The sequence below is a fragment of the Nannospalax galili genome, unplaced genomic scaffold (assembly GCF_000622305.1).
Source record: "Nannospalax galili isolate Female #2095 unplaced genomic scaffold, S.galili_v1.0 scaffold1532, whole genome shotgun sequence".
Taxonomy (NCBI): domain Eukaryota; kingdom Metazoa; phylum Chordata; class Mammalia; order Rodentia; family Spalacidae; genus Nannospalax; species Nannospalax galili.
This window is the reverse complement of record NW_008330832.1, coordinates 1,255,219-1,272,189: the sequence shown is the minus strand read 5'-3', so window position 1 is coordinate 1,272,189 and position 16,971 is coordinate 1,255,219. Positions and strand designations below refer to the sequence as shown.

Below are 16,971 nucleotides of genomic sequence, written 5' to 3'. Positions count from 1 at the left end.
ACCAAGAGGATCACTAGGACAACTAGGTCTAAGCCATCAGAACTATCTGACACAGGCAAAGTATGTTTGGTACTATAAAGCTTCACAGTCCTTATGGTGTACTGGGGTATGGAGGGAGCTAGATCTCTAAGCCAGGGGAGGAAAAATGGAAGGTGCTATTAGAGGCAGAGGTAGTAGGAAAAGATAGATATCATCAAATACCAGCAAGACCAGCTCTAACCCCAGGGAGCCAAGCCCTGGGTAGTTAGGGGGACAGCCATGCTAAGTCTAGAAGGTAACTGCAGTGAGAGACTGGAGCCAGGCACAGCTGGAGACAGTCGTGAGAACAGAGCCTCCACCTCAGCCAGGTACTCAGGAGGTGAAGGCTGAGGAGCTCTTATGGATATCTGTGGCAGAGAACCTCCACAAGCCTGGGGGACAGAGGAGAGGACACTTTGAAGAAAAGAGGACTGAGGGATACGTAGGGAGACTCAGGATTTCCTCCTAAAGCATAAACAAAGCTCACAGGACTCTCTCCCCTACCCCAGACCTGCCTATATTCAATTCACTGAGCTCATTTCTGGTTCAGTGGAGTCATCCAGCCCTCTTGGTTGCCCAGGAAAGTGCTCAATGTGGGAGAGTCCTACAATGGCCTTTAAGGAAAGAGGGGCCAGATAGATGGATAGCAGCCAGGGCTCCCTGTCCTCCTCAGTGACAGCCACTCCTCTGCTCCTCCACCCTCACCAGAGCCACCCTAGAGGGAGGAAATGAGATCATGTACTATGGTTCCAGAATAGTGGAGGCTGCCCCACTGCTTACTCAGACTAAGCTCCTCCACAGGTCTCTAGGGCCTGCCCCCACACCAGGGGAAATGACTGCTCCCTGATACTCTAGGCCCTGCATCAGTGTTTCCAACACACAGGGTCCTGGATTACGGTACCCTCTCATGGTCTGTGTTCTGCTGACCTCCAGGTGAGAGCATCTACTGCAGACGGTGGGGCTTCCACAGCTAGAAAAGGAGCCTGGAGTGCTTGAGTTTTATGTGATGAAGAGCACAGGTTGTCCTCTATAAATGGGTTCAGAGACTGAAGACATGGCCTTGACCAGGTCCCTAGTCTAAGTTAGGGCCAAAGCTCACATGAAAACTTCTGGATCTGCTTGTTGTACTTGCTACCCAACTTACTCTCACCATAGTGATGGGTTCCCCAGCCTTCCTCAGAGAGCACTGGCCTCTTTTTGGTCTTTGGCCCATTTTGTCCCTGCAGCCACCAAAATCACAAGTTGGACCATGGATCATTCAGGCCCATGACAGAGGCTGCAGGACCCTGTCAGCCTTCCTGCTCATGGTGTGGCCTTATCATCCAGGCCAGGCATGGCCAACCCCTGAGTGACAAAAACATTCTTCAGGTGGAATCTACCAGTGTTAGGAGCATCCTGTGAGCCCCAGACCTGAACTCCACAAAGAGCTGATCATCACCCTGGTGTTGACCTGCTCGGGGGACTCACAACACCAGTGATAGATACCACCCCCACCCACTTACCTCCTTCAACTCCTGGGCCACCGATGTGAGGCGCTCGTTTTCAGACTGAGTGTTGGTGAGGACATTGCGCAGCTGCTTCAGCTCTGTCTGCAGCTCTAGCACCTTCCGCACATAGTACTGCTCCTTGGAGGCTGACTCCTGGATCAGGCTTTCCTCCCGGCTCTCACCATCAGCAGCCACCTTCTTGTGGTTTGTGTGTGCCTGGCCAAACGCCTGCATAGAGAGACAAGATAGTCATGAGACAGGTGTCCTGGGGCCATGGCGCAATGAAGACCCAAGACAACAAGAAACTCAAGGGCTCTTGGTCTGGGAAGCAGTTCTGTATTCTGCACGTACTATAAATATACTGAGGTGCAGGAGCATGCTTCATTATAGTAAAACCAAACCAGGTCTTCGAAGCACTGTGTATAGTGGCGGGAAGGAACATGGATGACACAGTGCCACAAAACACATGTGAGGCAGGAACTCCCTCTGCACCGTCAGGGAAGTTCCCGAGCACCAGGAAATGGGGGGGGGGGGGTCTATACTGTGAGCCTGGATAAGCTGATGGGGAACCATCCCAGAGTAGCACACCCAGGATGCAGTCCAGATAATTGGGGCTCAGGGAGGTATGCTACCACCCACACACAAGGCGTGAGTTGCTTGATGCCAAACCATCCTTTATTTGTTCTGGGGCAAACATGGGCTGTGGGCAGTCAAGAAGAGGCCCTGGCCCCAGGGACAGAGGCATAGTAACAATCAGCCAGAGAGTCTATCTTGGGGTGTAGAGACCCAGAGAATGCATGTAACTGCATGTTCCAGACTGGGTAAGGAGCAAGGGTGCCAGGCATGGGACGCAGGAAGAAGATCCTTCAAGTGAGAGTAGCCAGCAGAGAGCTGGCCTTGCCCAAGATGTCAGGACTACCACACACTGAAGTCAGCAGCTACGCTGCACCCATGCCCTGGGGCCCTGGCTAACCTGGCTCCATCATGTGCCCCTATGAAGGACCATGTCTGCAGGGCCTTCTCTGCTCCTTCTCTCCCTGACTCTTTGTAGGACTTATGGCAAGAAATGAGATTAAGAGAAGAGCCACTGAAGAACAAGAAAATGATTATTTTTATCAGTTTAAAGACAGAATAGGGAATATTTTCCCTCATTTTCTACTACACAAGTCTAGAGATTTGGTCCAAGAAAAAAAAATGAGCAAAATGTACAAAGCAATGTTGAACAAGGACATCTCTAAGCTGGGCATTTTCCAATATAAACACATGAAAACAGAGGAATTCATTTCCTTCCTGACAGGGAACAGGTTGAATAGAGTAAGGTCTGTTCTAAGGCGTGTACTATACCACATGGTACTGTGGGGAGACCCCACAATGGACTAGAGGACAACACAGAATCAGGGCTGGTATTGGGAGTGGGGGGCAGAGGGGGGACCTGGGGCTCACAGTGTAACACTCCTGTAGTAAATCTATAAATATCCAAGTCACCCAGGCTCCCTCCCAAGGTGGCCAGGTTTTGCTTATATGCCCTCAGTTCCCTGGCACAGCATCCACTCTGCATCAAATCAAGGCAGCTCAACTTTGTGATTTCTGGTTTGCCTTCATCCTGAACCCAGGGAAAGACCAAGTCACAAATTGCTTCACCTACACAGCATGCTGGCTGTCTACCATTAGATGTATGAAGGGAAGACAGACTCTGAGCTAGCCCCAACCCAGGCTCTTGGACCAGCCTGAGATGCCCAGCACCTGCAGCTACTCAGGACACACCCATCAACTTGGGAGTTGGGACATGGACATCTCAGGTTTCCCAGAAGGGTGATAGCTAAGCACTGTGACACAATGTTCAGGCCCAGACCTGCCAACCTGGGCCCCGTCTCTTCTCCTCCACCCAAGCTCCCAGCCTGGGGCACAGGAGCAACCCTGGGCAGTTTTTCCAACTCACTGTGATGCAGACACCCACTTCCAGCTGAGGATATAGTCATAAGGACAGACTAAAAATGGGATAATACAGGAAGAATATGATGGAATACAGTTGGCGAGATGGCTCTAATGACCTGAGAACCATGCCCAGGACCCACTAGAAGAACTGACTCTCAAAAGTTGTCCTCTGATCTCCACATATGTGCCATGGTACATACACACCCAAGCAGGTGTACACTTACACACATACACACAATAAATAAATGCAAAAATATTTTTTAATATGACACAATAATAAGCAACAGTTTTCAAGTCTGTAGTACCAGGTAAGTGACAGGGTGAGGGGCGTCCATACCTCAGGAGGAGCTTTGGGGCACAGCAGAGAAGGGAGGACCGTGGTGGGTGGCAGGGTCAGTGGAGGAGGAAGACTACCAACAGGGTAGTAAAAGCAGTTAGGGTTGAGGACAAGGGGTGAGTCTTCAGTAAGGACAGTCACCATTAAGGCTGAGGACGCCACAGGAAAAGACCATACAGGACAGAGGGAATAATCCCTCCCACTAGCACAGTCTGTAAACAGGCCTGCTCCCACCAGCCAGAGGGAGCCTGAATTGCAGGTGCCAGAGAGAACACATCTAGGACCTGGCAGAATCAGTCTGTATTACATGCTGCTCTGGCATAACAGAGCAAAGTGGAAAGGCAGACTATGAAAGGATTAAGCCATTTCCAAGTCACTACCTCCCAGAACAAAGTTGAGAACACAAGTGAGAGAATAAAGATATCCATCTGCCAACAGGTGAGCACCACAGTGAACCCCGTGAGGAGGAAAGCGGGGTGGCAGCAGAGGGCAAGGAGGCTAACAAGTACCAGGGCCAAAGCCCTCAAATCATGAGCACAGGAAAGACAGAAGGCACTAAGCAGACACAGAAGATACAACAGACCCAAGTGGAACTTCTAGAGATGAAAAGCAGGTATCAGAAAAGATGAGTTGTTTCTGAAAAGCAGCAAACACCCTCAAACAAAACATAAAAATAACTAAAACAAAACCTAACAAACCAGACAAATAACCATGAAGTATAGAACAATTTCAAGGAGCCTAATCCGTAGGTAACAGGAGTCCCTACAGGACAGGAAGAAGGAGGCCAGAAAAAGTATTTCAAGAAAAATGGCTGAAAATTTTCCAAGTCTGAGGGCTGGCAAGATGGCTCAGCCAGCAAAGGTGCCTGTGAACAAGCCTGAAGACCTATCCTTAGGACTCACATAGTCAAAAGAAAGAACTGACTCCCCAAGATGTCTTCTGACCTCCATATACATGCTATGCCACGCATGTGCAGGCCCACATAAATATATGCAATTTTTAAAAAATAAAAATAAATAAAAAAAGGTGGATGTAGTGGCACATGCCTTTAATCCCAGCACTTGAGAGGCAGAGGCAGGTGAATCTCTATGAGATGGAGGCCATCCTGGTCCACATTACAAGTTCTACACAAGGTGAGGCTACAGGGAGATCCTGTCTCAAACAAATAAACTAAAACATTTTATTTTATGTGTATGTGTGTATGCCTCAGTGTATGTATAAACACCATGCGTATGCAGATGCCTGCAGGGGCCAAAAGAGGGTACCTCCCCTGGAACTAGAGCTGCAGGCAATTGTAGGCTGACCAATGTGGGTCCTGGGAACCAAACCTGGTCCTCTGCAAGAGCAGCAAGTGCTCTTAACTGCTCCAACTCCCAAACTATTGTTATACAAACAACAGAGATAAACCTCACATATCATGCAAAAGACACCAGAAATAAGAAGGCACAACATGTGAGTCTATTTACTTTTTTATTTGTCTTTTTGAGACAGGGTCTCTCTGGAGCACCAGCTGGCCTGAACTCACTATGTAGACCAGGCTAGCCTTGAACTCAGAGATCCACCTGCCTCTGCCTCCCCAGTGGTAGGGTTAAAGGCGTGTGCGCCACACACCCAGCAGATTCTATTTATGTTTAAAGTTTTAAGTAAAAGTTATGCTGTCAGGTCAAGGTAGTGGGGACTCCAGGTACAGGGAGGATACTGGGAGAGTAAGTACCCTGGGGATACTCTAGGAGGAAGTCTAGGACTTGATCTTTCATCTGGATGCTCCTTACAAGGCTATGTTCCTCTGGTTTTGTTTTTGTTTGATGCTTTTCTGAGACAGGGTCTCACCATAACTAGCCTTGAACTTTTGATCCTCCTCCTCAGCCTTCTCTGAGTGCTGTGGTTACAAGTGTGAGCCACCGCACCCAATCTGAGAATTCACACTTATAATGTATGCTCTGTATGACTTTCCATAATAAAACGCTAAGACAGGAGCACAGTTCAGCGGAGCACCAGCCTCACATACACAGGGCTCCAGCCTTGGTCCTTAGCATTGGTTTTTTTTTTTTTTTTAAAGTTAAAAGCAAAACAAACAAAAACTAGAAAAAATAAATAAAATTCAGGGGGAAAAAATAAAAGAACACATTCTCACAGCAAAAAAATCAGTAAAACAGAAAATTTAATCTCAGAAGCAAGATCTTCAAAAAGATCTATCAAATTAACAAATTGTCTAGCCCAAATCAGCAGAGTGGGAGAGGCGAAGACAAACTACCATTTTTCAGGAGTAAGAGATGGTAGCACTGTAGGTTCTATAGATATTAAGAACATTTCTCTGAAAGACACAAGTCACCCAAACCCACTTAAACAGGAACAGGTAACTTGAGTATCTTGGGTCTGTTAAAGCAATTAAACATGTAGTTTAAAACCTTCTGACAAGGGTCTGGAGAGATGGCTCATCAGTTAAGAGCACTGGCTGTTCTTGCAAAAGACCTGGATTCAAATCCCAGCACTGATATGGCAGCTAACAACTGTCCATAAAGCCAGTTCCAGGGGATCCGACACCCTTTCTGCCTTCCTTGGGTATTGCATGACACAGGTGCACTTACCTTTGGTTGTCAACTTGACATACCTGGGTATAGAAAGCCTCAACTGGGGAATTGCCTCTGTTGGACTGGTCTGTGGCCATGTCTGTGGGATATTTTCTTGATTGTTGAGTGATACATGAGGGCCCAGCCCACTGTGGGTGGTAGCACCCCTGGGGAGGTTCTGTATTGTGTAAGAAAGCAGGCTAAGCAGAGGCAGGTGGATCTCTGTGAGTTCAAGGCCAGCCTGGTCTACATAGTGAGTTCCAGGACAGCTAGGGCTACAAAGAGACCCTGTCTCAAAAAGACCAAAAAAATTAAAAAAAAAAAAAAAAAAAGAAAGAAAGCAGGCTGACCATGGGCCAGGGGCCCAAGCCAATAAGCAGCGTTCCTCCAAGGCCTATGCTTCAGCTCCTGCCTCCAGGTTCCTGCCCTGCATTCCTACCTTGGGCTCCCTCAGTGTGAACCTGGGAGATGTTAAGATAAAATAAACCCTTTTTTTCTCAAGTTGGTATTGGTCAGAGTGTTTTGTCACAGCAGCTGAAGGCAAACTAGAACACACTCATACACATAAGAACACTCTGGTTCTAGATGGCATCATCAGTAAACATTCCCAAACATTTAAGGAAGGAAGAAATAATTCTACACAAATTTTTAGAAGGAATGAGGAAAAGGATAAGGCCTCATGATAAAGTGGGACTTACTCAAAGAATGCACGGTTAAATTAACACTGGTGGGGGGAATAAATGCTATTCAATATTTTGCAAATCCTAATATATATAATACATAGATATCGATATACCTCTATCTATACAGATATATCAAAAGATGCAGTACGAATATCTGACAGAATTCAGCATCTTGCTCTGATAAATACTTCTAGCAACTAGAAAGGAACTTCTTCAAACTGATAAAAGATGTCTTTCATTTAAAACACGACTAGTGTGGAGTGCAGCTCAGCAGTAAGGAGGCCCTGGGTTCCAACACAGCAAGAAATCCCCTGCCCCCCCGCCCCCCGCCTTTACAGCTTGCATTACTTAGTGGTAAAAATTGAATCTCACTTCTTCTACTCAACACTATTTGAATTTCCAGCCTGCAGTGCAATGAATTAAAAAAGATTCAAAAAGAAGCAGTGAAATGTCTTTATTCATGCATTCATTACATGATGATCTATATAGACAATCCAAAGCAACATACCAAAAAGCAAATGAGAGCTAAGGTATAAGATTTAAGATCAATATGCAGAGTTTACTTCAGAAAAATGTGTTTTAAATGCCACCTAAAAATAAAGAGTAAATGCAGCCAGTGAGACAGCTCAATGAATAAAGGCATTTATTTGATGCCCAGTCTAACAAGTTGAGTTCAATCCCTGGGACCCAAAAGTGGAAAGAACCGACTTCAGTAAACTGTTCCCTGAGTTCCACATATGCGCCATGGTAAACATGCATATGCACACATACATGCACAATAAATAAAATTATAAAAATATTTAAAACTTAATGCTTAAATTAAACCAGATTCCCAAGATCTATATGCTGTTAAACAAAAACACAAAATATTGTTGAAATTAAAGAACTAAATAAATGAAGAGTTACCCCTTGTTCATGGACCTAATAACTCAATACTGTTAAGGTATCAGCTCTTTATTTATTATCTATGAATTCATCAAAATGTCAAATTCCCAGCAGTTTTTTTGGTAAAAATTGAACAGCTCACTCTAAAATTCATATAGAAATTCAAAGGATCTAAAACAGACATTTATAAATGACTGAAAAAACAGACTAACTCCACCTGCTTCTCTAGTTCAAAGGCACACTACTGAAGTTGGAAAGGTGGCTCAGCACTTAGAAGCACTGGTTGCTCTTGTAGAGGATCTGGATTCAGTTCCCAGCACTCACATGGCAGCTAACAACCATCCTTAACTCCAGTTCCAGAGGGATCTGATGTTCTTTTCTAGCCCCAATGGGCACTGCATGTATAGGGTACACATACATACATGCAGGCAAAACACTCATACACATAAAAAAATTTTTAAGTTGTAAATTGTGCAAAGGAACAGTATTAACATAAAGAGCAAAACAGATCAACGGAATAGACCCACGAGTATGAATGACCCTGATTTGATAAAAGTAGCTTTATGGGAGAGAGATAACCCTTTAGCAAATGGTGCACAAATAAACAAACACCCGCATTATAAACAAAAAGGACTTACTTCAGAGCTGACAGCGATCATGAACATGTGTAATCCCAGCTACTCAGGAGGCTGAATCAAGACCACCTGAGTCCAGGACTTTGAGAACAGCCTGAGTGACACAGCAAGACCCATCTTGGGGGAAAAAAATAATTAAAAATTTTTTTTTATTTTCATTTTATGTGTATATGTGTATTGCCTGAATGTAGGTAAGTGCACCTGTGCCGTGCAATGCCCGCAGAGGTCAGAAGAGGCTGTCAGATCCCTGAGACTGGAGCTATGGACGGTTGTTAGCTGCCAAGTGGGTGCTGAGATTCAAACCCAGGTCTTCTGCAAGAACAACCAGTGTTCTTTACTGCTGAGCCATCTCTCCAGCCACCAAATTTAAAAAAACATAAAGGAGCTGAAGAGATGGCTCAGTGGGTAAAGCAGTGGACATGCAAGTGTGAGGACCTGAGTTCAAATTCCCAGAACTCACATAAGGACTAGACAAAGTACTGCATGCATCTGTAATCCCAGTTCTCCATTAATAGGAAAAAGATTGGGGAAAAAATAGTATGGGGTCTACAGATAAATGTGTTTTCTGCTCAAGTCTGTCAACCTGAGTTCAATCCCCAGAACCCATGTAAAGATAGGAAAGACCCAACCACACAAAGTTCTCCTCTGACTTCCACACATATGTTATGACAGGTATGCATATGCAAACACACACACATATTCACACAGTAATACATTTAAAAAATTTAGAGTATGGTACATTGATGTAATGAAGAACTATTCACAATAAAAAGGAATTATTGATACATTAACATAGATATACCTCAAAATTACCTTAGTGGAATCAGATGAAAACAGTGGACTGTTCAATAACCTTCATAGAAAGCTTTGGAAATGCAAACTAATTTATACTATGGGCCTCTGGAGGTGGGTTAAGAGAGGGATGAGCAAAGATGGGATGTGAGGGACATGTTCATTACCTTTGTTTTGCTGATGGTCTAATGAGCAAATGCCTACATGAAAACTTACATTGAACAATGTAATAAATGCAGTTCACGGCATGTCTAGGGAGCCTCACTGAAGCAGCCTAAGGAAATAAAGCAGGTTTCTGAAGCACTGTACTCTTGCCTGGACAGTGTGAACCTACAAGGCAGAACCTGTATCTGTGGCCATCTTCTCCAGTTTACAGGTCAGGAGGCTTTGGGTCAGAGAGGTAGGGGTGGCAGCCTGGTCACATTTCTTCTGATTAAAACACCTTCAAACCCCACTGTATCCAGTTCTATGCAACCTTTCAAGTCCATCTGAAAGCCTGCCTTGCTCAGGATGCCTGGTGTCACTCCATCCCACCATTACATTGGTGGGGTTTTCCTCCCTTTTGAGGAAGTGTTCCAAGGTGGGGAATTTCTGTCTGACTGGGAGATAGGGGGTGTCTCTGCCTCACCCTTCCAACTTCCCAGGTGGTATTCTGGAAGGCAGGAGCCACTCTGTCCAACACTCTGCTGTCAGGATCCAGCCCCAGGACCCCAGATGTAGCCTCTGACCTGTCCCTGACCACAAATTTTCCCAGCTGCTTCAGGGAAGAAAGAGGACAGGGAGGTAGAAGACCTAAGCTCCTCCAATTCTGAATCACAGGATGATGACTGATGCTCATCAGTGCTGGGAGAAGCAGGCAATGGTCTGGTGGTTGTGTCCTAGAGGCTGCACAGGCAGATGTTGCTCCTGACCCAGCCCCCTGGTCCACACCCTGCCTGCTGTTCTGAAGTTGCCCAGGCTCAGCAAGACCCAACAGGGCTGGGAGAGCTGAAGCATGAGGTCATGGCCAGCCAGGCGCCATCAAGAGGGAACACAGCCCATGTTTGCTTCTGGCCAACAATCAGCCCCTGGATGCTGGCTTCAAGGTCAGCCACACCCATGTGGCTGTGGTGCAATCATCTGTGCCTACAAGGAGCTAAGCCAGACAAGACTACAGGCACAGGATCATTCTTAGGGATGTGAACATGGTACTCGAGCTAGTCCTGTCAAATGGGGCTGAGATGGGAAGACGTTCCAAGCAGGAGGAAGAATCACAGTGGCTCTAAGGAGCAGAATTCAAACCCAGGCATTATGAAAAGAATGGCTTCAGGTGAGGAAATAGCATGAACAATGACATGGGGGAAGTGAGGGTATGAGCATGAGAGAACTTGGGTAGAAACAAGAGTTGAAACTAGACCCTGGGGGGGGGGGTTCTGGACAGGTGGGGGTCTATGAAAAGAGCATTAAACTGTTCTATTGTGTCATGGGTATGTATGGGGGCTACATATACACCCACTTGGTATGCAAAAACTGAGGCACAACAGAGCTCAGTGCCTTGCCAAGTGTACATGATCTGGCTGCACTGTGGGATGGTATAGCACTAGGGTGGGGCCTGATAGGGCCTTGAGGTCACATCCAAGAGATGAGCCCTCTGTCTCCATCCCTCCACTCCTACGAGCCAGACAGCATGGCAGGGTAGGGCAGGTCCTGGGTACATATGGGAGCATATGACCCCACCTGTGACCATCACCCCATTCATGAGGATAGCTAATGTCACATGCTACTCAGCTGGTCCACCTCTGAAACATGCTGCAATAGTATAGATGGGGGACCATGGTAAGTACCAACCACAGTGAGCTTCAGTTTCCTCATCTATAACCTGCATTAATAAGTCAGTCTGAACTTATACCTGAGTTAATAATGCCTCCCACCTGAACTCACTGCTGTGAGATTTAGTCAGTTCCTTCACCAGAGCTTAAGCAGTTTCTCATCCCCAACCCCAGGAGGCTTCAAACGTTGAGTTCAGGGGGTCATTCTCTGTTCTCTTTTGCCTTTCCTGGTGGCCCAAAGGGAGCCACTCTTCCAGAGCCAGCATATGCCTGACTCAAGATAAGGCAAGGGACTCATGCCTAGACCAGTATCAACGTGTTGAGTGCTCCCTTGCCCTCCCAGAAGGAGGGCAGCACATTATAGGCCAAGAGGTCCCAGAATGAGTCCCATCCCATAGCAGATACCCCCAAAACAAGGAACAGAGGCTGAGAGCCAGCATCAGAAGAAATGAGGCCTGACAAGTACTTCTTATGGTTTAAAAGCAGGATCTCTGAGGCTCTAACCCCAAGATGCTGCCTACAGTTTGATTTCAGTACATAGCAGGCCATCCAATGGTCTAGTTCCAATAAAATTTTATTGCAACAATAAGCTGTTGCCAGGGCAATGGTTTGCTGAGCCTCAGTCTATGCAGCAGTCTAGCATCTTCCCATGACCAGGGCAGCTACAAAGTTCCCTACTGTTGCACGCAGGCAAAACCAACTCTCAAGTATTCCTTCTGATGCTTTGTTATAGAAAACCTAACTTCACACTGACAGGCTCCATTCCTGAACCTGTGCTTGGAAGAGAGTGGGAAACAGACACAGAGCTTTGGGAAGGTGGAGAAGTATCCCGGGTAGAGGGAAAAGTGAGGGCAAAGCAGGAGGTAGGACAATGTGGGGCTAGAAGACCTGGATCCCTATATCAAGGTCTCTGACCAAACAAGAATCCTCACCCCTTCCTCCTTAGTCATACAAACCAGACCCCCAGTCTTGCCTACTGGCCAACTGAGCAGGAGGCACCACTTCCCTGAGCATTTTCTAGCTACAGAGCCAGAGAGTGAGCATATATATATATACACTTAGCCTGGGCCCACTTCCTGTGCCACTTGGTCAGCCATGATTCAGAGTAAGCACCCCTTGCTGAGCCTGCCTGCAAACTGGGCTACAAGGCCAAGCTCCCAAAACCAGGTATATGGAAGTCCAGCCTTGTTTCAAGAGAATTCCAAGTGAGGGCTACCATAACCAGCTTACTAATTAAAAGTATGAAGGCTTTAAGATCAATGCCTGCCCCTTTCCACTGTGTCGCACAGTTGACCAGTTCCTACTGATCACACAAGACCATATGCCAGAGTTCCTGCATGTTCTTATGGTCTGTAGTCACCTGAGAGATGTCCCTGCTCTGAGTGAGCCAGAGGGGAAGCTTGGTTCCTGACAATGTCTACTGAATATTTCCTTACTAACCAGGAAACCCCACCCATGACCACTCCAGAGAGTAATATAGACACCTCACAGTGAAAGCTAGCAGTTTGTCCCAGTGGTACAGGTTGTCCTTCAGTCTCTGGACAAATGCATGGAGCGCTTGGGAACAGATATGATCAGAACTGAGCACAAGCCCTCCAACCATACATACTGTCCACAGGGGCCTGGAGAAGACCTGTGCCAAAAGGGCAGGGAAGAGGCCCTCTAGGCAGGGTTGTCCCCAGGAATTCTTTCTTCCTAAAACCAGTTTGGTCATCTGATGCAGCAGGCACAAACAATACTTGCCAAGCCAGGGGAGCCAGCCAGCCTCTGCACTCTAATGAGGTAAAGCTTGTTCCAGGAAGCAGATTCCACAACAAAGCCAGGATCTTCCACTCCTTTGTCTGGGCTCATCCAGCACCACCCACCCACAGACCCTGGGTTCTACACTTGTTTCTGAAGGCCCACCACGCCTGCATCAGGCTGGGCCTGGAATCCCAGGAATCCCTAAGCTGTACCAGCTGCCCCCCATGGCATGCCTACAGGGCAGGGCCCTCCTACCACCTGCTGAAGTAGAGATGATGCTGGGTTCCTGAGGGCTAGGGAAGCAGAGGAAGAGAGAAAACCTCTCAACATCACCAGCATAGCACCGATCTTTCTATCTAGGCTTGGTGAAAATGCCCAAGGCCTAGCACATCAACCTTTACCGATATCACTTAATAGCACTTACTGCATGCCTGACCTCTGGTGGGCACCAGTGGTTCAGAGATACAGTGTCAGGCTTCCCAGGACCCAAATGTTCAAAAGAAACTGATTGAAGGATTCAAATACACACACCACCCCCTCCTCATTCAAATATCCAAAGCGCTGGGCTTCTACACTTGATGGGGTCAAAGGGATATCCTGTGTCTTTAAGGCCTGGAACCGAGGTGCCTGGTAGGAAGGATGGAGGGCTGTGGAAGGCGCCATTCACATTCACAGGGGTCTGTAAGCCTTGCTCCATTCTGGGAGCTCCATGTGGCATCAAATCTTATTAAATTCAAGATGGGGCTCAGGCCTTGCTCCATTCTGGGAGGCTCCAAATGGCATCAAATCTTATTAAATTCAAGATGGGGCTCAGGACTATTAAGCTGATATAACTACAAGCTCAAAACTATCAGGAGATAAAATATTTATAGTATTAAGAGATTAAATTCAAAAGCAAAGGTTGATTAAACCTATGATGACTAGAAGGCTGGTATACGATATGTGAAATTCTCAAGTAACAGAGGGAGAAACTGGGGACCTCCTCAATGACAGGACCTAAGACCCAAAAGATTTCTTCCCAGGAAAGATCTATTTGTAAGGAAATAATAGCAGGAGATGCCACAGATGGAGATTTGGACAATTCCGAGTGATCTAAAAAAGGAAGAAACTGCATTTGTATATATGCGGTTCTGAGAACAAAATACAACATTTCATCAGTTTATTATAAATCTAAAACTGTTCTGAAATATAAGCACAACAGAAAACTATGTTTGCACATGCTCAAACACATGAAAATTGAAAAAAGAAGTTTCTTAAATCATGTCTGTATCAGGAAGGACATACAAGAACAAACAACAGGAAACTAAGTCAACAAAAAATAGAAACATCTTATCAAAACTTAGGGATGGTTGCCAAGCAGGACATGCTAGGGAAGGACACTCCACTAAAAATAAACATTAACGATAGAGAAAGAAAGGCTTGAACAACCTGAACAAAGTAACAAGACAAAAGTCTCACAAAAAAGAAGTGACATGAGAAAACAGAAAAAGAGAAACAAAATGCAACTATGTACGCCCTTTTAAACCAGTAATGACTATTGAGGCTCCTTTATCAGTTTATCCAGGGAACAGAACAGACTGCAAAGTCCCCCACAACCATCTAGGAACTGAGCCAGCCATGATGGCTCTATCTCACTTCCTTGGGCAAGATGAGCAGTGACAGGCTCCTCCCATGGGAGAGCTGAGCCAAGACCAGGCCAGTCCCTGTCCACTACCTCATCCACGTAACAGGGACACTGACAGGATCTCAAACAGATTTTCCCTTCCAAATGGCAGGAACAGAGTCCACGCTGAACACAAAGGCAAAAACACACCAAAAACCAAGCAGAACCAACATTTGAATTATTCAATGTCATCAAAAGACCATACCCAGAACTCAAATCTGGGATAAGCCAATTAAAATGTGTATTCAGCATTTGCTATAGACAGGCCAGCAAGCATAAGTAAATCACAGTGTTAGAAGACTGTCACAGACAAACTAATTTTTTTTTTCTGTTTCTCTAGAACCACTGGTACTATATCAGTCAGGGTTCACTATAGAAACAGAACCGATAAAATGTATATATGGATTTATTAGATTAGCTTACAGGATAGAGTCTGAGTAGTCCAACAATTGACTGCACCACACTCATAATTTTTAAAGACAAAATTTTTTAATTTATTTTATTTTTATGTAGTATGAGTGTTAAGCCTGAAGTGCACCCATGTTGTGCAGTGCTCACAGAGGACAGAGAGGGCATCAGATCCCTCTGTATGCTGGATAGCGTTAGTGTCAACTTGACACACCTGGGTTGAGGGAGCCTCAATTGGGGAATTGCCTTCATTGGAATGACCTGTAGCCATGTCCATGGGGCACCTTCTTGATTGTTGAGCGATGTGGGAGGGCCCAGCCCACTGTGGGTGGTGCCACCCCTGGGCTGGTGGGCCTATGTTGCGTAAGAAAGCAGGCTGAGCAGGGGCCAGGGGAGCAAGCCAGTAAGCAGTGTTCCTCCATGGTCTGTGCTCCAGATCCTGCCTCCAGGTTTCTGCCCTGAGTTCCTACCTTGGGTTCCCTGATGAACTGTGACCCAGGAGATGTAAGATAAATAAACCCTTTCCTCCCTAAGTTGGTAGTGGTCAGAGTGTTTTGTCACAGCAATGAAGAAGCAAACTAGCACACCCTGGAGCTGGAGTTATTAATGGTTGTTAGCCACCATGTGGGTGTTGGGATTCAAAGCCCGGTCTTCTGCAAAAGCAGCCACTGTTCTTAACTACTGAGTCATCTCTCTAGGCCCCAAACAAACTAATATTTTTTTAAGGCATTATTTAAAAAGGATCTCCTGAACTGGGCATAGTGGCACACACCTTTAATCTGAGCTGAGGCAAGCAGATCTCTATAAGACTGGGGCCAGCCTGGTCTACATAGCGATTTCCAAGCCAGCTGGGGCTACAGGGAAACCCTGTCTCAAAAAAATAAAACCAATCAATAAAGAAAGTAGACTCCTTAAAGTAGAATGCTATACTAGGAATATATAATTTTTTAAAAAAGCAATACACTCTTAATTTTTACTTCAAAACACATAAACCACAACTATTAATTTCAGTAGAAAAATGGTATTTATTCATTGAAAATTATAAATGTAGTAACAAGAAAGGCTAAACAGAGTTCTGGTTAGTTTTTGTCAACTTAACACAAACTAGAGACACCTAGGAAGAGGGCGCCTCAGCTGAGGAATTTCCTCCATCAGACTGGCCTTTGGCCATGTCTGTGAGGCATTTTCTTAATTGGTAACTGAAGTAGGAGGACCCAGCCCACTGCGGGTGGTGCATCCCTGGGCAGGTAGACCTGGGCTGTATAAGAAAGGTAACTGAGGCAAGGGAAGCAAGCCAGTAAGTGTCATTCCTCCATAGTCTCTGCTTAAGTTCCTGCTCTGGCTTCCCTCAGGGATGGATGAACTGTTACCTAGAAGTGCAAACTGAAATAACCCCTTTCCTCTCCAAACTGGTTTTGGTCACAGCAAACAGAATGCAACTAGGACAATTAGTAAAGAAAGATTATCTCTCACTACCATACAAAGTTCCTTCCATGTGGGCACCATGGCTAAAAATGGAAGGAGGCTCTGCTGGATCCTGTGGTGACTGCTTCAGACTACAGGCAAATTTATCCAGAAGATGGAGCAAGCAAAAAAACTTTACCCTAGCCGGGCGTGGTGGCACACACCTTTAATTCCAGCACTTGGGAGGCAGAGGCAGACGGATCTCTGTGAGTTCAAGGCCAGCCTGGTCTACATAGTTCCAGAACAGCTGGGGCTACAGAGAGACCTTGTCTCAAAAAGACCAAAAAAATTAAATAAATAAAATTTACCCTTATTTCCATCAAAACATTTTTATTTTATTGAGACAGGGTCTCATATCCCAGGCTGGCCTCAAACTCACTATGTAGGTGAGTATTTGAACTGCTGATCCTTTTTATTCCACCTCCCACTGTAGATTCCTTACACATCATTGGCTTACACATCAAGCCTGGTTTATGTCATACAGAGGATGGAACCCTGGGCTTCATGCATCCTAGGCAAGCACTCTACCAACTGAGCCACATT

The 16,971-nt window shown here is 45.8% G+C and overlaps 1 protein-coding gene across 2 annotated transcripts in view; it reads right to left on the bottom strand.

The window, feature by feature from the left end:
• The window catches only part of Bicd2 (BICD cargo adaptor 2), a 51,893-nt gene that overhangs the window by 14,630 nt on the left and 20,292 nt on the right, over window positions 1-16,971 (bottom strand). For both annotated transcript variants that reach the window (XM_029556035.1, XM_008852866.2), the window contains exon 2: window positions 1,521-1,733. In XM_029556035.1, the coding sequence (XP_029411895.1) occupies window positions 1,521-1,733 (213 nt within the window). The remainder of the gene's footprint in view (window positions 1-1,520; window positions 1,734-16,971) is intronic.